The 16,673-nt window shown below is 37.6% G+C and overlaps 1 protein-coding gene across 2 annotated transcripts in view; it reads left to right on the top strand.

Moving 5' to 3' along the window:
- PREX2 (phosphatidylinositol-3,4,5-trisphosphate dependent Rac exchange factor 2) overlaps positions 1–16,673 on the top strand; it is a 274,675-nt gene that overhangs the window by 224,110 nt on the left and 33,892 nt on the right. For both annotated transcript variants that reach the window (XM_045560617.1, XM_045560618.1), the window contains exons 36-37: positions 9,249–9,315; positions 9,561–9,751. In XM_045560617.1, coding sequence (XP_045416573.1) covers positions 9,249–9,315; positions 9,561–9,751 — 258 coding nt within the window. The remainder of the gene's footprint in view (positions 1–9,248; positions 9,316–9,560; positions 9,752–16,673) is intronic.

Here is a 16,673-nt window from a genome sequence, read left to right as displayed (position 1 = left end):
AGTCAAGACCGATGCTTATGGGCATGGAAGGTGGGTGGGATGGAGGTGCAAATTAATATTCTCCCACCTTCCCATTCATCGTGTATCCTTTACCCACATGTGGCCACAGTTTGAACCTGTCTGGCGATTTTCATTTATATAAGAGATCAGTGTCTTTTAATGAGAGAATTGTTTTCCTACTTTCAGTGCTGTGGTCATCAAATGCAGTTTAACAATTCTACTCATGAGACACCAGTCACACCTGTAGTCAACTACTGTATTTTTGTAATAATGACACATCTAATCATGTTTATGAATGATACCCATAATTGACCAAATACTTCTACAGTTTTTTTTAAGTGCAGAGTTACTGCTAAAATATAAATTATGCATAAAATGCAAAAAGCAACCTGATGACAGTTTAGAATATTTGGGGTAGAAAGCAATACTGGGAGAAGTATATATGTGTCTAATCAACTGAGAACTTTCTCTAAACGATTATAGAAGCAGAGATGGTCTTGTAACTAATGATCTGGAGAAGAGACAAGAATATAGCAGCGATCTGGGCTGAACACTGTGGTTCCTCCTTATTTATAAAACATTAGCTGCTCTTATGCTTTAATCATCTCTCTTAGAAATGGAATATCCTCCAACATGCCCAGAAAAAGGAAAAGTTTGCCAAATGAGAAGAATGTCACTTTTGTCCTTGATTGAACCTCTGTGTATGTTCTATGACAAAATGAATTGGTTTAAATATTTTAAATGAGGCTGTTGCATTGTCTGTCTTTCTGTGAAGAACTGATCATCCCTGGAGCCCCAGCCTGACCCTGTGGAGCTGGGATACTCATCATTTACCCATTTGATACTGCATTTTCCTAATTCTTAAATTAGCACATTAACTTGCATAACTCTGTATAAACCAATCTCACTGTTTCCCTAACTTGTTTTCTTACTCTTATAGCAAACATCAATCCCTCTTTATATTACCATGGTCTTGTTAGGAATGTTGAATGATTCTTTGCATTTCTAGGTTCTCTTGCAGCTCTAAATTCCATAGATTTCTGTATTTTATGAGTCATGTGTTTCTTCCCATTCATTCTTCTATTCTTTTTTAACTGGTAGCTAAATGTTTATTTTATAGCACTTCTTTATGCTTAACAAGTTAATTACAATTCTTTGGTTTGATATTTAATTTCTGTATAATATGGATCCAGGGGAAGGGGTGAGGAGAAATTTGCCCTTTCAAAAGTTCACTGAAAGATCAACTCACAATTAAGGCAGATTAATAAGGGAAAGGCTTATTTCCCATGTGCATGGGGAGAAGCACAGAATGATTACTCAATATCCCAAAGAAGTTCAGATATTTTTATACCTGTCCTTTTGGAGGGGAGGGAGTTGAGGAGTACAGGTAATTCTGTTTAGGGGTGACAAATGGTGCTAGGGAGGATGAATGGATGGGGAAATAGTTTCACTTGTAAATGATTCTCTTTGCAAAGTAAATTAACCTGAGCAAATTAAACTAACCTGAGAGACAGGTATTACATTTAAATGATTTGGGCCAGGTCTGGTTGCATTCTTGATCGTCTTCCTGCAATATATTGAGGTAACAGGGAGAGGAAGGGAAGTCAGTTGCCCCTTTTGATCTTTTGATAGGTCAGTCCAGTTTATGCAGATAGAGGGAAAGCCCCCCTCGAATGCTTTTTGATCATGAATGGCCTTTAATTCAAAATATTTTTTATACTAAGGAGTTATAATTTGGGATGAAATTCTCTGAGCTGCTTCACAGGCAGTAGCCAATGTTGCTCTCTCTCCCTGCCTTACACGAACCTGCTCTTCAGTCCAGTTGGCTTTGTTCATTCTATACCTGCTCTGTTGTTCCTGGCATAACTTCCACTTGAAATGCTGCTTTTCCACTTTGGCTTGTCAGAATCCTATCCATCTATCAAAGTCCAACTCTTCTGCCATATTCTTATGTAGCCTTCTTTCTATAGACCTAGCGACTCTTAGCACCTTTGAATTTACCTCTGATTTTGTGCCTTGCATTATAAATACCTATGTACATGTCTTCTAGATTAGACGGTATGCTATGAATGCCAAGATTAGTTTCGTTGTCGTTATTTGGCTTGGATATATGTATATCACACTTATTGTAACTTATGATGTTTGACACCACTGTCACAGTGAAGCTTGCTGTAGGCTAGCATGAAAGGAAACTTACTGTGCAGCCCATACAAAACAGCGGCCACACTTGCAAAATGGTCTTAATAAGATTTTCTGTATTCAGACAAAGGACCATGACTTCATTCTTACTAACCTCGGAAGCATAATAAACTATGGTTTGTTTTGGCATTAATCCAATTTTGCTATTAACTTTTCCCATAAAATTTGATTAAGGGGCATTGTAAGACTTTTTTAATTAGGGAAAGTGCATTAGAAATTTATTTCCTGTCCACAGTTTGTCAAATTCTGGAAGATACTGAAGTTCTATGAATACCGTAAGCCTTATGGCTTATAAAATATCTGGCTGAACAATCCTTTTTCCCTGATAGGAATACTTGAAATTAGTTGTAGCCTCAAGTCCAAATTCTTATTTTAACAAATAATTGAATTAAAAAAATTGGTGGCTGTGTGTATTACATAGGAGTATTGAAGTGCCATTATTTCCTGATTATTTTCTCTGGACTTTATCAGTGTATAGGTACATTTTATAATGTTTTGTTGCTTTCCATAATTATGGATTAACAAATATTAACTACTGGCACATGTCTGGGTGAGTCAATGATATAACTCTGAATTTTCAGTAAACCCTTATTTCCTAAGAGTATTTTGAATGGTTATATCATTAGATGTTTTTTCTAATTTAGCAGTTAGGAAAAGATAGATTGTTGCTAAATAAAGTTTCATTGGATGTAGGCTACTTTTTAAACCCATGAAAGTTATTTTTCTAACTTATTTTCTCTTCATCAAATGTCTATTTTTTTTCTTTAAAGATTTTGCCCCATTGAATAGTTGAAGATTTTCATCAAGTCAATTTAAGTGATTATAGCAGAATCAGATCAACATGATCTAAACTGCTCTTAACTGGCTGCTGGGTCAGTAACAATTTTTATTATTTTAAGGAACATCTCTTTCAGAAAGAAGCAAGAATACTCAGTGCGGCCAGGTATTTCTGTAGCGATTCTTTCCGTGGCGGTACTAATGCGTATGGGCTGCTGTTGCAGAATATTTTCTTCCCAGATGATTTGAGGTTTAGAAGAGCTGCACCTGGTTAAGCATTTAAATAACAGTCTTCTTTTCTTTAACCTAAAAAAGGTTCTTTTCTTTTTAATCCTAAGCCTCTATTTGTACTCTGATCGTGGAGTTTATATAGATTCCAAATACCTAACTTGATTTTCATTGCTTAACATGTGTCATACATATTTTATATTACCTCTAGGGAGAGCAGAAAGTCTTTGGCCTTAATTTTATTCCTTACTAGGGGTAAAAATTCTCCAAGAGATGCTTCTCACTGTGTGCGCCTGGGTAACAGTTATTATTATTTGCCGAATGAGTCCTTTCTGCTTATCACAGTACTGAGCACTTCATATACATTAATTTAATTTCAACATTATGCTATCTGTACCTTCAATAATTCTAATATCCATTTTGGAAATGAGGAAACTGAGACCCCAAGAGGCTAAATAATTTGCCCAAGGTCCTGTATACTCTTTCCATGTTGCTCTTTCTACCAAGAACACTTGTGGAAAGACACAAGGACATCTGATTAGGGCACCTTTGTGGGTTGTGGCTTTGAGGTGCCACCTCTGTTCGGCTGTAGCAATATTTTGTAAAATATGAACACAGAAAATGTATAAGTTGCAGCTGAGGTCAAAAACACTTTATCATCTCTGTGGCCCAAGAATGGAAATGAAATGGAAATTACAAGTTGTAGGCTGCGCTGGGGTCTCTGGCTTGCTGGTCCCTGGAGGTGGACAGATGGGGGGACCGCCTCTGCAGGGGAGTGGGACAGAAAGGTGATTCTACACTAGGTGAAATTCCAGAGCCAGGCCATAGGGAAGGACTCCACCTCTGAGTGAAGGATGAAAAATCTGCTGCCCACTGATGGTTGAGACTACAGCTTTTGTGATGCTTGGCCCTTAACGTGGCAGGAGGAAGCTGGTGCAGCCCTAAACTAGGAACTGAACCAAACCACTCACCAGTTCAGTGACATGACTGATAATAATCCAGATGTCAACACAGTGTAATACTCACATCACTGACATAAAACTGCTTGCAAAAGCGTGATTCTGGGCACCAAACCATTTTTAAGAGAAGGATGATGAGAGAGAGAGAGAGAGAGAGAGAGAGAGAGAGAGGATGGAGCTGTATCAAAAGATTAAATAAAAATAATTTTAAAATCTTCCACTTCAAATGAACTTACAAAATGTAATTCCAAAGCACATCTAAAAACCTAACACTATAGGAAGACAGCCAACAAAGTAGACCATTAAGAATAAATTTGTCCCAGAAGAGTTTAATATATTGAAACAGCGTGGCCAGGGATATTTGGGATGGTGAAAATATAAATAAAGGAATGCCACTGTAGGGAGCAATGCCCCTGACCCCATAAAGGTTTGCAGAAAAATCACTGGCATGAGACAGATTGTTTAATAGGAGAAAAGACATACAAATTTATTTAACATGTATACATGGGAGCCTTCAGAATGAAGACCCAGAGTTATAGGGGAAACTGTCCATTTTTATGCTTAGATTCAACAATATGGACAGCTGTGTGGAAATACGATTGGACAAGAAGGGTATGATCTAATGCTATAATGGTAGGCTGAGTGGGGAAACCCAGTAAGGCCTTTCTAGATGCTTCTTGGCCTCTCTGAGCAGCATTCCTTCCTTCTGGGTGTGGGGCACGGCCCTCTCTGGAATGGGGGTCTTATGACCTACAGTCAAACAAGGTATGTCAGGTAATTACCTTATGGCTACTTTTTACAAAGGATAATTTTAGATTTTATGACTGGTTTTGGGGGGAAGGGGTTCTGGCCTTTATGACCCGCTTTGGGGAAGAGGAATTCTGGTTTCTATGGCTAGCCTCAGGGAAGATTGGGCCTGAGAGGCAGGAAGACAGGAGAAGGTCAGAGAAAAACTTTTGCTTCTGAGGCTGTTCCTGAAGCCCTCGTCATGGGGTACCGTTTTCTGAGCCCCAACACCATCCCTAAAGAAAGGCAGAAAATCCTGAAACAAAAATAGTCAATTGCCTAATTGTTATTTATTTACAAATATTTTTTAAGATCATACTATGTTTCACCTACTCTTACAGGCGCCGAAGATGCAGGAATGAACAAAAATAAATAATAAAATGTGGTATATGTATGCTATAGAATACCACTCAGTTACAAAAACAATGGTGATCTGGCACCTCTTATATTATCCTCCGAAGTGAGGTATTGCAAGAATGGAAACATAAGCACCACATGTACTCACCATCAAATTGGCACTAACTGATCAACACTAAGTTGCTGACGTGGTAGTAGTATTCACTAGGTGTTGGGGGTGGGTAAACTCACAACGAATGGATGAGGTGAGCATTGTATGGGGGAAGGGCACGCCTCTAGCCCTGGCTTGGGTGAGGCAAAGTCAAAAATTGTAACCAAAATGTTTGTACCTCCATAATATCCTAAATTAAAAAAAAATCCATAAAATAAATAAAATCCATATCTACAGAGAGGATTTACATTGTAGTGCGGCATTTACCTTTTGGTGACAGAAATGAAATAAGAAGAGGTAGAAATCTTAGAAATGAAAAAGATAGTCATTGGAATAAAATTTCTAGTAGGAAGTGCAGACTCTAGGCTTGACACAGAAACAGAGTTGCTCATTTGGAAGATACTACTAAGGAAATCATCTAAAATGCAGTGATGTGAAGTTAAGATGTTAAAAGAAAGTGTGAAGGGGAGAAAACATGAGAATGTGTGAACATATGTCTAACGGAAGTTCCAAAAGACAAAGAAAATAGAAATGGTGGTGGAAAGACAATAGCTGGAGAGATAATAGCTAAGATTTTTTTTTTTTTTGAGACAGGGTCTTGCTGTGTTGCCCAGGCTAGAGTGCAGTGGTAGCTCACTACAACCTCAAATTCCTGGGCTCAAGCAATCCTCCTGCCTCAGCCTCCTGAGTAGCTGGGACTACAGGAGCTCGCCTCCATGCCTGGCTAATTTTTCTATTTTTTTTTAGTGATAGGGTCTTGGTATTTTGCTCAGGCTGGTCTGGAACTCCTGGCCTCAAGTGATCCTCCAGTCTCGGCCTCCCAAAGTGCTTGGATTATAGGCATAAGCCACCACTCTGGGACCACTAAGATTATTTTAGAATTGAAGACAAGACTCCTCAAATTGCAAGTTCTGTGTGAGGACCTATCTGGTGAAGGAGCCCAGGAAATTTCACCAGCTGTATAAATAACAATAAGTCTACACCTAAACCCTTTGAGATAAAACTTCAGAACATCAAGGATAAAAAGGAAATCTTAACCTTTCAATGAAAAAATATAGGCTAGACCTAAAACAATGACCATTAGATTGAAAGCAGATGCCAAGAGCAGTACTGAAGGGGAAAAATCTACTGTCAGTCTAGATTGTAGAATTTTATGCCAGGGTATACCAGTGTCAAATGCTGACCAAAAACATTAATTGAATAATCAACTTTAAAAGTTGAATATTCTTGAGGAGGTAAACCTAGAAAAGTGTGGGATTAAAAAAAAAGAAAGGAAAGAGGAGCAGAAACTTTTAAGTCATTAAATTTAACTATTTAACTTTTGCTGTGAAAAGTAATAACAAATTTCTATGCAAAAAGACAATAAAACTACATGAAAGTCAGAAATGGGAGCAGGCAAATACAAGACGAATAAGAAACACAAATGGCCAACAAATATATGCAAATTGAAAATGAAAACTCCAAAGGGTGGAAGTCTAATAGCATCAGTGTAAACAAGGATTTGGCAGGATGATCATACATCTCGGTACCTCCACCTGGGCCTGCGTGCGGGTGACCTGCGTAGCACAGAGGTGGCAGGTGTCAGCTTGAGGGTGGTCTTTCTTCTGAGGAAGGAGAGACTGGGACACGAATGGGAGTAGAGAAGGGTGAACAACTAGGGGCTTGTAGCTGTAATGTTTTGTTCCTTTAAAAGGTGAAGCAAAAGGGCAAAATGCTCAGCTTTGTTAAATCATTGTGGTGCATGCATGGGTTTTTATGGTATGATCCTAATGAATACAATTGAAACAAAAAGTCGCACAGAACTTTCAGAAGAACAGGAATTTTGGGATACAGCAACAATGTTTACGAAACGGCCAGTTTTCTGGCAATGAGGCAAGTTACAAGGCCATTTATTTCCCTTTTTTGGCACCCAACTCCCTTAGAATTAAACCTTCCCAGGGCCTCTAAGGCCCTCAACGTCTACCCTTCCTGCCTAAATTGCTCTTGCACTCTGCCCTAGCGCCAGCCCCCTTGCTTGCCTTTTTGCCTCACACAATTCAAGTTCATTTCCTCTTCTGATAACAGCATTCTTCTTGGATTATCTCCTTTGGATATTGGGGAAAATATAGAAAATTTTTAAATGATACCTCAAATACCTTTGATTTTAAACACAGAAATGATCTTTCAATGTCTGATTTTGCTCGCTGTCTAGTGCTTTTTAGTGGAAACGAATTCACCCAGCAAAATGGAACTGTAATTTCGTGGCACTTGACGGACATTCCACTTTGCTGTGCCTTGTGTCACTAGATCTCAGTCCTTGTGATCTGGTCGCTGCCTGGAAATGCTGTAGCCCCCACACCCTGGGCAGCTTATATGTGCTCAGGAGCCGAGTGTGGTCGAGGGAACTGCAGGTGGTACCTGGAGGTCTCATAGGAGTGTAAAGTTATGTACAATGAGTGACAGCCAACCTTGGATGCTGAGTTGTTTACGATCTTTTTGGGGGGATGGTTTAATCTGTATTTTAGACAAGAAGATACTAATTCTCAATAAGGACAAGCATAATTGTCAGTGTGGAAATTACTCTTTAAACTTAAAGCTTTTTTAAAGTGTAAAACTTGACTAATTCACGTTACTTTATCTTAAAAAGATAAAAATACAACACTACTAGTAATGGGAATAGCACTCTGTGTGTGTGCAGAACTCACAAAACCAGCACACAGGGCATAAAAGTTCTCCCGCACTGATTTTGCCCAATACTCCCTGTGAATTTGACAATAATCTGCCAATACTTTGAAATCCTCAAAGGTGCTCTAATAGGCTTTTATTTGAATATCTAACTCACTAGTTATTATGGGACTCATTTTATTCCATCAATATTAAAACTTCTCATCTTAGAAATAATTTCATCTCATCAAAAGTAAAAACTAGATGATTAATGTGAAGATATTTTATGGCATTGAACTGTACACTTAAGAATGGTTAAAATGGTAAGTTTTGTGTTATACTGCATATATTTTACCATAATTTTCAAAAGTAGATACTAAGTCAGATGGAACCTAAACGTATCCTGTCTCCATATGTCATTCCCTAACATTTCTGTTTGGTGTTGAGCCACAAGCAAAGCAAACACAGCAATAATTCTTTGGAATTGCATGTACTTAATTGCAGATCCTTAGGATTCCACCTTGTATATTAAAATATTCATTTCCATATTACATCCTGGTGACAAAAAGGAACCATTGCACCCTAAAAGAGAGTTTAACTTCTGAGCATAGCTTAGTGATGGAAAGAATTGCCTAAGTATTCTGTTTAATGTTAGGTTTTTTGAGTATTAGTTTCATAATATTAAATCTTTATAATAAATGAAAGCTGGATAATGTTCTCCCAAGTCACAAGAAAATATACTTCCTCAACTTTTTAATAATGATATTAATTATTACAAATATTGATAAGTACTTACTATGTACAATGTACTGTTCTACACATCTTATCTGCATTAACTTATTTAATCACCTTGGCAGCCTCATGAAGTAAAAGCTAATGGTATCCTCAAATTATTAATACAAATGAGAGAATTGAGCGTAGGAGGTAAGTGACCTCTCTAATACCACACAAAGTATAATGGAGCTGGTGGTGGCTTTAATCATTTTTATAATGGAAGTCTATTGACTTTTGTGCAACTCCAGTCTTCTAGTGTTCAGTGCTTTTGTTTATTCACTTGTTTTTTAAAAGGAAGTCAGTGAAACTTGAATGTCTTTGTGTATTTTATGTTTTCCCTAACAACAAATGATAATTTCTTTGGATTCTTACAGGGCATTCTACTTGGACAAGTCCAACTCACCACCAAACTCCACATCCAAAGCTGCCTATGTAGACAAGGTAAAAAAGATGATTATGTTTATTGGTGCTTTATTATTTACTTACCTCCCTGATTTGGTTTTCCTGCTATTATTCTTGAGCAATGAGTAATTATGAATATTTGCAGTCTCCAATTCTGTTATTTCCCTAACAAAGTAACAGTTTAGACCCTTCATTAAAAGGCATAACAACTATGCATTGTAACCCATCTAAAGATGTTTTACTAAACATGTTGAACTTCATATGTTCATCACTTTTTTCCGCAGCTAATGAGGCCTCTCAATGCCTTGGATGAACTTTACCGGCTGGTAGCCTCGTTTATCAGATCCAAACGCACGGCTGCCTGCGCAAACACAGCCTGCAGCGCCTCTGGAGTTGGGCTGCTGTCAGTTTCCTCGGAGCTGTGCAATAGGCTGGGAGCCTGTCACATCATCATGTGCAGCAGCGGCGTCCACCGGTATGTGCCCTTCCCACCTCGCTCGCGTCTTTGTTATACCGCATTTTATTTGGTGATTCTTGTTTGCATTTTGGCTACACAAAATGAAAACTGGAAACATTTGAAGGACTCGTATGTATTTGGAATAAGATTCTGGGTCTAGTTCTCGTATTACAGTGACTATGTAGTCATACAAATGAATTCAATCTTTCATTTATATTATTGTGGCCCAGAATCTTGTCACCTTTGCATTTATATTAACATATTTGCATTTAAGCTACAAAAATGTGCATCCATTTTATTCACTGTAGGAGTTTGCTTAGTAGGAGCTGAATCAACGACTAACTAGCCCAACACAACTGGTGTTTTCACTGCAACTGGTAGACATTCCACTATTCAGTAGTTCAGGTCCCTATAACCCAAATGTGAGCTAGATAGACGCTGCTTTGGATTTGCAACTGCTTTCCAACTCCTAGCAAAATTTTGGTTCAGGACCTCACTTACAGTGAGCCCTCCCTGAAAATGTAAGGAGAAATCTTTGATGGATCCTATTCAGGTGGCTTATCTTGGCAAGTGTGCACTGTCTGGGGCAGCCATGTTAGGCGTACGATTTCATATAGCTACATCAGTCTCATCAAACTCCAAATGTGAGTGGGAATCCCCACATCAAGCCCCTCTTCATAATCACATGCTCCTGTTCTGTTGCCTCTCCGTTGTCACTAGGAAGTGAAACCACACGTATGGGAATAACAGGGCAGGATTTTAGTTCTCATTTTAACCTGTCTTCTGTCACCAGACATAGTCTCTTCTTAGTACCAGCCCAGTTCGATTTTGAGAATAGTGTTTACTTTATTGAAATTTACTCGGTGCTTAATCCATGCGAAGAATTGCAGTTGATGCTGCTGGCTGTGTAATATCATAAAATGTTCATGTTGGAGACATAGAGCATAAAGAGAACAGAACAAAAAAAGTGAATTAAAAACAATAAGATAACATAATGATAAAAATTAATGCACACAAAAAACCTAAAGTACCAGAAAATGTAAATGACCTAGGAAAGTTACAGCAACAGAATAAGATTCAGAGGGCCAAATAGATCTTTGAGATGGTTAGATCTGGAAACTTTCCATAGGGAAGGTGATGTTTGAATTGGGTTTTGATGGATCAGGTGATAGAGGTAGAAAGGGAAGAAAGGCCATTCAAGGCAGCTGACTCTCTGCTCTGTGAAATTCCATTTCAACTTGATGTGGCCAAGTTCTAGTTTTCAAGCCCTACACAGCGTGATCTTACTTACGAAACGTGGCAAGACTATTTCTCTGAAGGGACCATTAAATTTTTGTGGTTGATAAAATCTGCAGAATTTCCCCCCTTTAATTGCTGTATACTTTGTACTCTATTGTAAGCTTATTAAGAGCTTAATTGAAAATATTATCGGCAACTGAATGAATCAAATATTTCAATATTTTTCTGTCTGCTATCAGAGAAGTGGTCTCCCTTCTGATAAACCCAACTTCATTCAGCCCATTCCCATTCATTTATTCATGGATTATTCATTCATTCAATAAAGTCTGCATTTCAGCACCAGTTATGTGCCAGCAGGGTTCTAGTTGCTGGGGGCGCAACATTTAAAATATGAAGTACCTTCTTTCATATAGTGTGCATTGCATGGGGGGAATTGGATGATAAAGTAAACAAATATGTAATGTGGCAGGTAGAATAAGTACAAAAAAGAACAGAAGTCAGAGGAGTAAGAGGTGACAGGATAGGAGAAAGTGTTCCACTTTCTGATGGGGGGATTTCATTAGAGACCTGTAGGAAACGAAGAAGGGAGTGTGTCACGCAGATATCTCAGAGCAAGAGCATTGGGACCTTGGGGCCAGCAGCACAATGTCCCCAGGTGGGAGCATGCCTAATGTGTTCAAGGAACAGCAGGGAGTCCCTTGTGGCCTCAACACGGTGCCATTGCCTTGATTATTTGTGCTTTTATCTTACCCTGGGACAAAATAGTTATCAGAGGACTGGATACACTAGATCAACCAAGGGGACACTTCAGACTTTGAAACTATAAGCATATACTCAAGTCCACATTAGTCTGCTGAAAGTTAATGCAGTTAAATCTACTGTTTAGTCCTAGAGACCATGACTAAGTTGTCCAAATTGTTTTCTCAGATGTTCCATGAGCAATTTTAGAATTTTACTAATGCTGTATAAGAGAAACAGATTGATGTCCTGTGACTATTTTATAATTGCCATATTCATTGATTGGTGTGTTGTAATCACAAGGACCATGGAAATTTCAAAATGCATTGGATTTTTCCATGTCTATAGTTCAAAATAAATATAGCTTTAGCTGATTCACTTCAGGAGACATTTACCAAGGTGTAGGCATTTACCAATGTCCCATGAGAGGGGTTGAATTTAAGGTTAAAACTGTGAAGATTTTACAATTCTGTTTTTCTATTATGCAGAATAAAATGGTGAATTTAACATAATCTTTAATTTTTCAGTGAAGGCTATGCTTAGATTTTTCATGATGATAAAATGTGTGCTAATTTATATTGGAACCCAAAATCCCACAGAAGGCTGTTCCTAAAATAATCCTTTAGTAATTCTAATTCAGACAGCTCAAGAGGAACCCAAGCAGATCCACACCTGCGTGAAACATTAAACACAAAGATTTACCCTCAGGTTCTGACAGAGGGAAGAAATTCACAGTGTGAATGAGAATAAATATTATACAAGCTATTTTTATCATTTACTTTTAAAATCAAGATGAAAAATAGTCAATAATAAGGTATCCACATTACATAGTCCATTTCCTGCCTTTTCTGATGTTGATGGGCAAGAAGAGGATCTAAGATATTTTTTAAAACTATTGAATTATATTGCATATATCTGATATTAAAGGTAAGAATGTGTTTTTTTGGAATGAAAAAGCAGATTTAATTAACATTAATGTCTAGGTATTTTAATGCCAACCTGAATAAGACGGCAGAGCTATTTACAACAGTGAATATGAGACTGGTAGGAATAGAATTCAGGATGAATTATTAAAATCTTCTCATAGCATTTAGCCTGGTTCTGTTTTTATTCTCTCTCCTAGGGTAATCTTCTATGTGAATTATAAGTCCACTGATGAACTTTCTGTACATACTCTCTTAAACCATTCACTTATGTTTAATGTCTTCCTTGCTGTTGAATAGTGGAAGAGGAATATAATGGTCTCTTTTTAAGATCAGGATTTTGCCTTTTAATTAATATAACCATGATTCAAAGGTAGTTTAATAAATGGAAAACTTTCTATCCTGACATACCTTTTCTCATTTTCATTTTATATCATCTCTTATAACTTCCATCAAACAGCACACAATTGAACATAGCTTTATTTGTATATATAGTATCTTAATTCATTTGTGCTACTGCAAGAAAATACCTGAGACTAGATAATTTATAAAGAACAGAAATTTATTTTCTCACAGTCCTGGAGGCTGGGAAGTTCAAACTCATGGTGCCAGCAGATTTGGTGTCTGGTGAGGGTCCTGGTCTCTACTTCCAAGGTGGCACCTTGAACGCTGTGTCCTCACATGGCAGAAGAGCAAAAAGGAGGGAGGCAGCTCCTTTGGATCTCTTTTATACAGCTGATAATCCATTCACGAGGGCTCCAGTCTCATGACTTTATCACCTCCTAAAGGCCCTACCTCTTAATACTATCACGTTGGCAATTAAGTTTCAACATATGAATTTTGAAGGATACATTCATACAGTAGCATATAGTTTAATAATCTGCCTTATGCTCATAGCAAATTTTTTCAAAATGTGCACACAGACTTTCTCATTATTATTATTATTTTTTTGCTACATAATATTTCATCCGGTTGGTAGGCCATAATTTACTGAACTATTCACTTAGTGATTTCTCTTTTTTCTCCATTGCACATAATACCTGCAGAGGGCATCTTTCTATATATTGCTGTTGAAATTTCAGTCTTATTTTTCATTAGCCTAAAAGAAAACAAACCAAACAAAAATATTCAGGTCAAATTACTGTATCGAAGAGTTTAAACCTTTGATATATTGTTGTTTAGGTTCCCAAAAGGATTGTCCTCATATACAGTACAACCAGTGGGGTAGAGAGTTGTGTGCCACTTTCACCTTTTCCTTGTCTGCAGAACATATTTGAGTCCATTTATATATTAGGCATCTTTGCTAGATGTACAGTTATATTTCAGTTGTGTGTCAATTTATATAGTTCTTTGATGAAAAAATAAAAGTATTTGATATCTTTTGAATTTCCTTTCCTACAAAGAGTCATGATATTTATATTGTACATATACCTGCTTTATAGGCAAAGTTATTTTTTGCTAAATCGAACCTTTTTAAGGTATTGAATCAGCACTGTGGCTTTTCAAGTTCTCTTTTGTACCCATGCCAGTTATTTGTTGCAGACAATCAAAAAGCTTGCTACAGGGATTTCTAAATTTCCCTTTTATTTCTCGCTGCAGCATCCTTCCATTTAATGCCATGTTTTAATTTGTTTTGGTACTTTATTCCTACCCTGCTTAATAGCCAACCGTTTTTCTTTAACCAATATAAATCAGTGTATTGCAAATGTTATAAAACACAAAACATGAATTTTTTTTTTTTGGAAGACAGAGTCTCACTCTGTCACCCCAGGTAGAGTGCAGTGGCATCATGGTAGCTCACTGCAACCTCAAACCCCTGGGCTCAAGCGATCCTCCCACCTCAGCCTCCCAGAGTACTAGGATACAGGTGTTGAGCCACCACACCCAGCCTAAAGCATGAATTTTACTGAGTCCCAAAGTAAAGATGACATTTCCTTCCCATCACATTAGTTTCTGCCTCCTTAGTCAGTGGGAACAAGTGGGTAGAAATTTTCAGAAGGTACCTGAAAAGATAAAGGATATGTCAAAGAAATTTCTAGTGAGGCCAAGAAATCTGGAATCACACATGGGTCTAAGGACTTATTCCAGAGAGTCCCCGTGGGCTAACAAAGAATGAGGACAAGCAGTTTAAGGAAAAGGAAAGAGGAGTTTATTAATTTGCTGGCAAATGAGGAAGATGTCAGACTCCCATCTTAAAGGACCATCGTCCTCCCCTTTTAGCAGAAATACAGAGCTTTTAAAAGGGGCTTTTCAGCCTATGGCTACTGCTGTTCAACTGTAGCATCTCCTGGGAAGATGCTCTCCTGACCTCTGTTCTGTAGAGCCATCTCCTGAAGACACTGGAAACAAAGGACATTCCTCTGCCCTCTGATTACTGGCCTCAGGCAGGCATGCAGGTTTTAATTCCCAAAAGATGGGGGGTGGATTTTAAAGAGACAGCTCATAAAACATTTTGCTCTTTTTCAGGCCTTTACCTCTATTGCATCTTCACTCTGTATTTTTTAATAATGGGTTGTTGGTGGTGTCGGAATCCTGGAATGGCAGTGTGGGAAGGTGTGTGGTTTGAGTGCAGGCCCCAGGCTCTGACTAGCATGTGATGTCTTTGAACCAAAACACTGGATATCTGTACGTGTGAATTACCTTTTATCTTCGTGCTTTGTTGTGCGAGTGAATCTTTTCTGGGAAACGGAGGTCCCGGATTTTCAACTAAATACCTCATGTTTCACCAGCCATTGAGATTTGTTAACGGCACCCACCAATCAGAAGGACCTCAGTGCATCAGGGGGTCACCCACACTCAGCCCCAGTTGGCATCATATCTATCCTGTGTGTTGACCCTTACTCATGTGTGAGAGGGAAACAGTCTATGTCAAGTGCTGTCACCATCATTAAAACATGTGACAATGGTGAACATCAAGCTAGTCTGTGTAATCCAGTGTTAGGCCACTTTAATACATTGTAGAGATTAGCTTTAACATATATTAAGTTTTATGTAATATATATATATATCTTTTTAGTTTCTAAAACTTTTTCATAGATGTAGCCTTTTAGATCCTAAAACTTTATATATATTACATATAAACTATTCATGCATATATATGTAGTTACTAAATTAAAAGGGGTTTATTTCCAAAATGCAGTTATTTATTGGCTATTTGGAAATTGAGTTATATTTTCACATTTAACAATATTGCAAAGGTGGTTGAATTTCCAGGGTCATCCCGCCTCCCCTTCCCCCGACCAACAGAAGTGCTGTAACGCATCGTATAACCACAGTGCAGGACCCAAAGTGTCGTAATAAGCAATTGCTAAAGAAGTGAAATTTATAAGTTTAAATATAAAAACAACTAAAAAGAAAATTGTATTACCAATCTGATTAATGGAACATTTTTATTTCAAATAAAGATGAACAGTGTAATAACTCTCAGTTCATGCAAGCAATTAAAAAATCTTATTCAGGTAACTATCAATTAACAATTTTAAAAACCACTTTTGTTTGAACTTTTAAAGGACTCCTTCTTAGTCATATTTTATTCTGTCATTACCATGACATCAAAGGACAAATTGACAAATAGGCCCAGATTAGGTAATGCAGAATCTCATAAAAGTAGAACACTCAAGGTAACCTGACTTAGGTAATCAAAGAGTCCCCATGGGGCGGACGATGAAGCTGCATCTTTTCTCTACTGTGCAATGGAGACATGTTAAGTAAAAGGAATAGGTTTGCTCTGGGGATTTCTATATATAGGTTAGATTCTATGTATGGGACAGAAAAAAATAAAATGCTTCAAGACAAGATCCAGGGTTTCAAATGTATCCATTTATTTTTTATGCAAAAACGTTTTGAGAGACATGGTAGGATTAGAAGAGATATTTGATTTTTAAATCATCAGGAAAATGGCTAAATAAAACAAAAGAAAGATTTCTGCTAGTTCATGATCCAGGGAGATTGTACATTCTCAATAAGGAGAAGTTCTAAAATTATGCTTTAATCTTTGGAAGGGAAAAAATAACGTACAGCAATAATGGGGCTCTGAGAGA

Source organism: Lemur catta, chromosome 9, assembly GCF_020740605.2.
Source record: "Lemur catta isolate mLemCat1 chromosome 9, mLemCat1.pri, whole genome shotgun sequence".
Taxonomy (NCBI): domain Eukaryota; kingdom Metazoa; phylum Chordata; class Mammalia; order Primates; family Lemuridae; genus Lemur; species Lemur catta.
Note: the sequence above shows the minus strand (reverse complement) of the source record. Positions and strands in the feature narration are given on the sequence as shown.